Source organism: Salvia miltiorrhiza, chromosome 5, assembly GCF_028751815.1.
Source record: "Salvia miltiorrhiza cultivar Shanhuang (shh) chromosome 5, IMPLAD_Smil_shh, whole genome shotgun sequence".
In the NCBI taxonomy this organism is placed as follows: Eukaryota; Viridiplantae; Streptophyta; class Magnoliopsida; order Lamiales; family Lamiaceae; genus Salvia; species Salvia miltiorrhiza.
In genome coordinates, this window is record NC_080391.1 from 30487579 (window position 1) to 30497600 (window position 10022).

At 40.9% G+C, this 10022-nt stretch overlaps 2 protein-coding genes across 2 annotated transcripts; both read left to right on the top strand.

Moving 5' to 3' along the window:
• The first annotated feature begins 943 nt into the window (after positions 1-943).
• On the top strand, positions 944-1351 carry LOC131025791 (glycine-rich cell wall structural protein 1.0-like). The gene has a single exon (XM_057955579.1). It carries the CDS (start codon positions 944-946, stop codon positions 1349-1351), a length of 408 nt encoding a protein of 135 aa, XP_057811562.1.
• A 1077-nt stretch (positions 1352-2428) lies between these two features.
• LOC131026426 (cationic amino acid transporter 8, vacuolar) lies at positions 2429-7759 on the top strand. The gene is made up of 2 exons (XM_057956291.1): positions 2429-4422; positions 5110-7759. The coding sequence occupies exon 1, from the start codon at positions 2617-2619 to the stop codon at positions 4393-4395; it is 1779 nt and encodes a 592-aa protein (XP_057812274.1). The 5' UTR covers positions 2429-2616; the 3' UTR covers positions 4396-4422; positions 5110-7759.
• Positions 7760-10022: the final 2263 nt, after the last annotated feature.

Here is a 10022-nt window from a genome sequence, read left to right on the forward strand (position 1 = left end):
CCAAAAACAATCTCATACAATCAGCTCTTACTGTTTGTCTGCCCGGGATCTTGAACATAGGACATGCAGCCTCTGTAAACATCTTGAACCCCTCACGCTCGACAAATCTAAATGGAAGTTCATCCATGATGATCATTTGACACAATGTCATTCTAACGACATTTTGATCGAATTTCCAGCTTGTCAACGATCCTGTTCCATCGGTAGTGGGTTGTAAGTTGAGAACCGATTGACTAGCTGTTGCTTGATGCTTCTTCAAGCACGAAGTAGTATGATTCTTCAAAGCAGTGGTGCCAGTTTCGATTCGGATCAGCCCTTATTAGTCTGCCACAACGCTTGCATTGCCCTTTCTTAATCTTTTCATCCCCTTCTCCGTCCATAACCTGAATATAATCAGCCCAAACATTGGACCTTGTCCCAGAAGATTTCCTAGTTTTTTTTGCCTTTGGTTCTTCATCATTACCCTCTAGTTCACGTATTTCAACCTCTTCAAACATATCATCGTCTTCAATTCCAAGCCTATTGCTAGCTTGTTGTGTGATAGATTGTGATCCATCTTCAATTCTCTCCATCTAATCAAGAAGTTCGTCAACATATTACTTATTAGTTATTAGTAAACAAATTGCAAATGGAGCTGGAATTTAGTACTACACATTGTATCCATCAACTCAACTGCCACATTTTCGAAGAACCCGACAAAGTACATACCAACAGTGTACAAATTCATCACAAATTATAAGAACAATAAAAACTGAATTGAAAAAGTTTGGTTTCAGACTACAGTGCAAGAATAACAACAAAAAAACTGAATTCATCACAAATTCACAACACAAATCCATACCAACACAAACTGAATCCAATGAACAATAAAAAAGATCGAATCTTTACGACATCTGAGCTATTTGCAGAGCAAAGAAACCATTTTTACGACATCTAACCAAAGATGGAAACTTTTTACGAACCTGAGAAAATGGAGGTCGGAGCGGGAGGGCGGGAGGGGGCCCACGAGGGTGGCGACTGTGTTGCTGTGCAGACTGCAGAGGGAGTTGGGGGCAGCGCTGGTGGGTCCAGAGGGAGATGGGCGTGGTTGGACGATGCTCCAGTCGCCGGAGGGTACAGAGGCAGACGGGAAGGGCCAAGGGGCCGAAAGGCAAAGGAGGGCGCGGCGGCGCTGGACGGTGCAGAGGGCAGACGGGAAGGGCCGAAGGGGCCCAAGGCAGAGGAGGGCGCGGCGGCGCTGGAGGGTGCAGAGGGAGATGGGCGCGGTGGGATGAGGCTCCGGTCGTCGGAGGGTGCAAAGGCAGACGGGAAGTGGCCGAAGGGCGTGGAGGGCCTGGAGAAGGAGGCGTGAAAGTTGAAAGCTGTTTGAGAATTGAGATCCGGCCAGCCCTAGTTTTTTACAATTTTTAGTAAATGTAAATACAAAATTAAATGTGTTAATTAATCTATAAATTAAACCAGGTTAATCGGTTTAACCGATCGGTTGACCGGTTAAACCGATTAACCGGTTAACCCCAATAAAATTAACCGATAACCGAACCGAAATCGATAACCGATTTTTTCGGTTCGGTTACGATTTTAATCGGATAACCGGGACCGAATTACCAGCCCTATCTATCTCTGTTGGAAATAAAGCAAAGTTTATGCCTCTTTTGAGAGAGGGAAATATAACTATGATACAAAATTTTCAAGTAGTGGGGAACAAACCCAATTTTCAGATGGCCAAGGTCGACCACTTGAAAGGTAAGAACGAACTACCTTTGATCATCTTATTCATATCTTTATAGACCACTAGCATTCATTAAATATTTATAATGTTATTTACTTAACATTGCTATTCTAGATGGATGGGAATGAGTGTTGGATTTCTATGTATGAAAATTGCTTATGTATATTGTATCTTTTACTTGCAGAGGCTATGTGCGGATCTACAATTCTGGATTTAGAAACTTCATCTTCAAGCTAAAGCTTATGAATGTTATTGTAGATTCAGGTTTGAAGTGAGGAATTGAAAATTACTGTTGTACTTGCTTGCTTTTGAAGATGTGACCAATTGCCTGTTTAGTGAGTTGTTGTGTTGAGTACCGTTAACTTTACTTTTCGTAACTAAATTATGGCCTAATGTTCTACGATTTAATTTCTTTATATGTTGTACATAACACTAATAATTGTTTAAGTATTCATTCTACAATAAAAAAAAAAGATATAAAAAAATATGTCACACTAAAACTTCTACAGATAATATCAAATTAAAATAATAATTAACAATAAAATTTATTATAAATTATAAAATAATGACCCACGACGGGTTATACGCTAGTAAGTGTAATAAATACATTTCCTCAATTCCCCACATTGTCATAAGATACCGGTTTTGCCCTTCTACGGTTCTACCACATTTTAATCGTTGAATCTGAAATATTGAAATCGACATAACAAATAAACAAGTCACAGTTGTATTAATGTCAGCTGAAAATATTAGGTACACGAGACTTCTCTTCATAACTCAATTCTACTGAATTTCGAATCTCGACTGATGCAAATCTGGAATCCGTTTCCAAATTCGCCAATCACTCCATTACCTTTCTGCCTAAAAATCTTCATTGCTCTTCATAAATGGGATACACTAACACCAATGAAAGTCAAAATCTGGACGACCTCACATCCCCCCTCACCATGAATCCCTCCGACGCCACCGGAAAATCCTACTGGCGATTCAGCAAGCAGGACTTCTTCCCCGAACCCTCCTTCCAGAACTCCGGCACCTACCTCGCCGCCCTCACCAAGACCCCCCTCCGCCTCAGAGACCGCCTCCTCGGCCGCACCTCCGAGGCCGACGAGCTCGTCGAGGCCAAGAAACAGTCCGAGAATGAGATGAAGAAGTGCCTCACGTGGTGGGACCTCATCTGGCTCGGCTTCGGCTCCGTCGTCGGCTCCGGCATCTTCAGCATCACCGGCTTGGAGACACGCGACCACGCCGGCCCCGCCATCGTCCTCGCCTACGCCGTCTCCGGTTTGTCCGCTCTTCTCTCTGTCTTCTGTTACACTGAATTCGCCGTCGAGATCCCCGTCGCCGGTGGATCTTTCTCTTTCCTCCGCATCGAATTGGGGGATTTCATCGCTTTCATCGCCGCCGGGAACATCTTGCTGGAGGGGCTCGTCGGCGCCGCCGGATTAGGGCGCTCCTGGTCGTCTTATCTCGCTAGCCTATTTAGCAGCAATCCCGATTTTCTGAGATTTAGGATCAATTCCTTGGCTGAAGGGTTCAATGTGTTGGATCCTCTCGCTGTATTGATTTTGTTGGTTGTGAACGGAATCGCGATGACGGGAACGAAGCATTCATCGGTGCTGAATTGGGTTAGCTCTATCTTCAGCGCTGCTGTGATTGTATTCATCATTATATTCGGTTTCATTAACGGGAAGAGCGAGAATTTGGTCCCCTTCTTCCCCTATGGCGCGGAAGGGGTGTTCACGGCGGCGGCCGTTGTTTACTGGTCGTACACCGGCTTCGACATGGTGGCGAACATGGCGGAGGAAGTGAAGAAGCCGTCGAGGGATATACCGGTTGGATTGGTTGGGTCGATGTCGCTGGTGACCGTGGTGTATTGCTTGATGTCGTTGGTGTTGGTGATGATGGTGAAGTACACCGAGGTGGACCGGAATGCGCCGTACTCGGTGGTGTTCGATCGGATCGGGTTCAAATGGGCCAAGTATCTGGTCGGCATTGTTGCTCTGAAAGGGATGACGACGAGCATGCTTGTGGGATCAATGGGGCAAGCTCGATACACCACTCAGATAGCTAGATCGCACATGATCCCTCCTTTCTTCGCCTTGATCCATCCCAAGACAGGGACGCCCATATACGCCACCCTCCTCACCACCACGGTCAGCAGCGTGCTCGCCTTCTTCACCAGCTTGGACGTGCTTGCGAGCGTTCTCTCATTCAGCACGCTCTTCATTTTCATGCTCATGGCCGTGGCCTTGCTCGTGAGGAGATACTACGTCAAGGATGTCACCCCAAAGCGCGATGTCATCAAGTTCACGGCTTCCTTGCTCGTGATCCTTGGATCGTCTCTTGGGATTACGATTCTTTGGAGCTCCAACAAGAGGGGTTTGGTAGGATACGTTGTGTGCGGAGGGCTGTTGGCGTTGGCGACGGCAGGAATGGCCTCGACGTCGCAGCATAGGACTGCCAAGGTCTGGGGCGTCCCTCTCGTTCCGTGGCTGCCATCTCTGTCGATTGCTATGAATATTTTCCTGATAGGGTCTCTTGGGACGACGGCGATCTGGCGGTTCTTGATATGTAGCGCGGTGATGGTGGTTTACTATCTCTTGGTAGGAGTTCATACTACTTATGATGTTGCTCATTTGGAGGAATGGATGAATAACAACTGAAAATGGAAGATGGACATACGAATCTAGGTATGAATGATGCATTTCAATTTTTGTATTCTAGATATTGGTGTTGAATTTTTTAAGTGTAAATGTGAATAGGTGGAGTGGAGTCTTTTGGAGTGTTTGATAGAATTTTTTTTTTTGAGGGGAATGTTTGATAGAAATTGTTTTGGCTTTGTCTCAAGTAATTACGAGAGTATCATATTTTTAGGGTTAATTACGCCAAACATAAACTATACCCAATTTTCAAATTGAAATATTTGCCATAAAATACACGAACTTTCAATAAATTCTGATTTTTCTCATAACTTTTAAAATTTGAAAAAAAATACTCAACATTTCGATTTTTATAATTTTTCCCACGAGTATAAAATACTCTCAAATAGAAGCTGATTTTATGGCTTTTGACTTAGATTTTTTGATACCTAAAAAATCTAAGTCAAAAGCCTTAAAATCAGCTTCTATTTGAGAGTATTTCATACTCGTGGGAAAAATTAGAAAAAATCGAAAGATTGTGTATTTTTTTTTCAAATTTTAAAGGTTATGGGAAAAATCAAAATTTATTGAAAGTTCGTGTATTTTACGGCAAATATCCCTTTCAAATTTTTTATGAACTTTTTTTTTTATCATTAATTCCTTGAATTTTAAGGGGTTAAACAATTTTTCCATGCTTTTTAAAAATTCCCAAATTCATAGCTGACATGACATTTTTAGGTGACCTAAAATATGACATGGCATCGCCGGACGGAAACCAAACCGATGTCGTTTAGTTGGGGGGGTAAAACGACGTCGTTTTGAGCCCAAATCTCTCTCTCTATCTCTCAGTTGGGGGGTTGAGCTCGCCGAAAAAATCTATCTCTCTCAGTTGGGGGTCAAGTTCGCCGAAAATCGAGCTCACCTGACAGTCGAGCCCAACCCAACCATGCCTCCCAGATTCCCAGCCTCCAAGACATCAAGGTGGCGGAGCTATTCCTTGGTGTAAGGCTCGAGGATTTGGGAGAGAACCCTAATTGCTTGATCCATGGAAAAAACCCCACTGCTCGATCTAGGAGGCGGCGGATCTGTGGGGGTGGTTGGTGGTAGCGTGATCTGGTGATGGTGGTGGGAGAGGATGGTGGAGAGAGAGGGGGCTTGATGCGACAGAACTTGCGGGGGCGGTTGGGGAAGAGGAAGGCGGCGGATCTAGTGATGGTGGTGGGTAAAACGACGGCGAAGCTCCTCAGAGGCAACTAGGGATGGCAATCGGGTACGACGGGTACGGATAGTGACAATCCATACCCATACCCACGAACTAAATGGATAGTGATTTTTAACCACGAAACCATCAATGGATATCAAATGGTATCCAAACCCGCCACCCGAAGATACCCGTTACCCGTCGGGTATCCACGAACCCGCTACCCCTCGGGTATTCGCCACCCGCTATCCGTCGAATACTCACCACCCACTATCCGTCGGATACCCGCCACCGACTATCCGTCAGATACCCGCCATCCACTATCCATTGAATAACCGTGAAATAAAATTTAATTATAAATTTATAACAAATTTATCGGGTAATTGACGGGTATTTCACGGATAATTGGCGGGTATTTTAGCGGATATTTTTCGCGGGTAAACGGGTTTCACGGGTATGGATAGTAAGTATCCAAACCCATACCAACGAACTAAATGGATAGTGAATTGCAACCACGAAACTATCCGTGGATATCAAATGCCTCTCAAACCCACCCTAATAGGTTCGGGTTTTCGCGGGTATCCATTACACCGCGGATAAATTGTCATCCCTAGAGGCAACAGAGTGAGAGAGCTGTGGTGGTGGGGGAGAGAGGCGGTGGTGGACGATGTATCGGAGGTTGGCTGGCGCGAGGTCTGGAACGGTGATGCCAAGGGTGAAGAGGAAAATCGACGTCTGGAATGGCAGCGGCGGCAGTGATAGAGGAGTGGAAGTTGAGGCAGTGGAGAAGATGTCATCCTCCGAAGACGGCGGCGGTGGAAGAACAGCCACATGTGGTGGCGGCTGTAATGGAGGGAGCCAATGGCTGCCGGCGATCCTCTTGTGGGGAAGAAAATGGTTTTTTTTTTTTTTTGTTCTAAGTGTCATTTTATCAGTTTAAGTAGGCGCCATATCACCTCGGTATTACTACGTAGGCGACAGGTCGAGCTCGGAGCTTCACCGAAGAAAAAAGCATGAAAAAATTATTTAACCCTTTAAATTCAAGAATTGCTGATAAAAAAATCGTGGAAAATTTAAAAATTAGGGTATAATTCGTAAGTTTTGGGGTAAAGTGCATGTTATATACTCCCTCCGTCCCGTTAATAATGGCACGTTTTCCTTTTTGGGTTGTCCCGCTATTGATGGCACATTTCCTATTTTGGAAAAAATAAGGGAGTGATTAATGTTAATTAAAATCCTATCCAACCATAATCTTAATTAGCATATCATACCCTAATCTTTTCTCCCCCACCTAATTTTTCACTTCTCGATTCCCCACAGTCAGGCTCATCCCTCATCCTCTCTCTACTTCTCATTTCCCATCCGTCGTCCCTCCACCACCACCAACATCGCCGCTTCCAGTTCGCAGCCTCCGTCCTCCTCTTTCCTCCACTGGTTCGTTTACCTCCACCCTCTCATTTTCTCCACTGGTGTGCCGCCTACGCGCTCCCGTCTCTGTCGCCCTCACAGAGCAGAGAGAGAAATAGAGAGCAGGACGGAAAGGGGTTTCAGGCGTGGCGATAGGTGCGGCGGCATCTCTCCACCTCCGCCAGATCTATGGCTCCTCCACTTCTGCCAGATCTGCGGCGTCTCCTTCACTTCCGTCAAATCTTTAGTTGGTCCTGGGTTTTCTTAATTTTATTCATTTAGCTTTTGATTCAAGTTCAGAGACCTGACTCCTGAGAACAAATCATCGGTGGAAAGAAATCCTGATTGAGATGATTATGCTTGAAATATGAATTTTGTGGATGTCTGCTTCATCGTTTAAAATAAATTGCTTAAAGAAACTTTTTTGCACAAGGAAATTGTCAGATCTTCATCACATTTCTGTTTTTTTGGGGTGGAGGGTGACGAAGAGGTGAAGGGACGACGGCGGCGCCACCGGCCTCGCCGGTGATGAAAGCGCCGGCGACAGCAACATCATAATATTGGATGGATGAGATTTTCTTTTGTTAATAATATTTAAAATTAATTAATCATAACATTAAAGATGTGGGACATACACTTTATCTCCTAATATATCTCTCCTTAATACCCGTGCCGAAAAGAAACGAGCCATTAATACCGGGACGGAGGGAGTATTGTTATTTTTCTGTCGTTACTTTCTTGACCTTGGGTCCTTGACCATAGATATGATGATTATTTATACTCGTTTTTGTTTTGAAATAATTTTTTTAATCGAAATTGATGTACAAGTATACATATCCCATGACACAGGCACATGTTAAATTGATAGCTAATCAGTGTTATGCTTTTGTTAAGTTTGAAAATAAAATAGTGATGCATTAACATTTTTGAAACTTCAATGAATTTTGAATTGAATATAAATCTCTTCAAGCTTAACTAATATAAACCTCTTTACGCTTAACTACTAGTCTACTATTATTGTCTTTTGAAGTTAAAACTAGTTTTACTCAGTGCCAAGCACAAGAGATAATATTTTTTTAATAATAAATATTATTTTAAAGTAATTTTTATATTTAAAATTTAATTATTTATTAATGTTATATAAATTAGTACGCCTCACGTGCGATGCACGAGAAATATTATATGTATTATAAATTTAATATTATATAAATAAATATAAATTTTTTAAAGAGTGAATTTTGAAAATACCCACTTTCCTTTAGTAAAATTAAAAATTAGCCACTAAGATAAAAACTTAAAAAAATACTCACACTTACCATTTTACCCCTTCAAACACTACCCTTTAAAAAATTTCCGCATTTCACAACCAAGTGGAATTTACAATCAGAATTTTTTGGTTGTGAATTCACAACTATGCAAGTGAATTCACAACCAGAATTTATTTTGGTTGTGAATTCAAGTAGTTGTGAATTTGAGTTTAAAAGTTTGAATTCACAACTAAAAACATTAGTTGTAAATTTACGACTAGCAATAGAGTTGGTTGTGAATTCGAAGTTTAAAACTCAAATTCACAACTAACACTAGCAATTCTAGAATTCACAACCAAAATAATAGTTGTTTTGGTTGTGAATCCAAACTTTAAAGTTTAAATTCACGACTACTATAATTCACAACCAAAATAAATCATAGTTGTGAATTCAAGCTTTAAACTCGAATTCACAACCATGATTTATTTTGGTTGTGAATTCAAGTAGTCATGACTTTAAATTTTAAAGTTTGGATTCACAACCAAAACAACTAATTGTGAATTTGAGCTTTAAAACTCGAATTCACAATCAGGATTTATTTTGGTTGTGAATTCAAATAATCGTAAATTTAAATTTTAAAATTTGAATTCACAACCAAAACAAGTAATTGTGAATTCGAGCTTTTTGGTTGTGAATTCAATTATTCGTAAATTTGAATTTTAAAGTTCGAATTCACAACCAGGATTTATTTTGGTTGTGAATTCAAGTAGTCGTGAATTTGAATTTTAAAGTTTGATTTCACAACCAAAACAACTAGTTGTGAATTCAAATTTTAAAATTTGAATTCACAACAAGCAATAGAGTTGGTTGTGAATTCCAGAACAATTAGTTGTGAATTCATAGATATGGTTGTGAATTCATAATTGTGATTGTGATTTTAAGAATATCAAGTTGTGAATTCATAGACTTGATCGTAAATTCAAGAACATTAACCAAAATGTTCCAATTAATTAATTATCAATTATGAGTTTCAATTAATTATGGCGGTGGCAAGCATTCAACGGCGAGTTCGTCGACTTTAAGCGATGTGGCGCCGGATTCAAAATAGAGAGAGAGAGAGAGAGAGAGAGAGAGAGAGAGAGAGAGAGAGAGAGAGAGAGAGTTGGTTGTGAATTTTCTAGTTGTGAATTTAAATTTTAAAATTTGAATTCACAACCAGCAATAGAGTTAGGTTGTAAATTTTCTAAATTTGAATTGTAGAGTTGATTGTGAATTTATAGATCTAGTTGTGAATTTAAAAATATTAAGTTGTGAATTCATAGATTTAGTTGTGAATTCAAGAATATTAAGTTGTGAATTCAAAGATCTGGTAGTGAATTCAAACATTAAGTTGTAAATTCAAGTTTTAAATAAATTAACAACTAGAAATATTGTTGGTCGTGAATTCACAACTATAAATAACATTAGTTGCGAATTCAAGTTTTAAATGAATTCACAACTAAAAATATTTAGTCGTGAATTAGCGTGAATTCACAACTAGAAATATTGTTGGTCGTGAATTCACAACTAACAATATTTCTAGTTGTGAATTCACAACTAGAAATATTGTTAGTTGTGAATTCAAGTTTTAAATGAATTCACAACTACAAATATTTTTTAAAGAATATTGAATTCATTATGTATTCATCAAGTGAAAGTTAAAATATTTTTTGAAGAATCCGCCCTTTTGAGCGATGCATCTCTTTCAGCGATGCCTCCTACAGTTCTCCCTAGTTTTCCCGGCCGCCGGCCTTTGC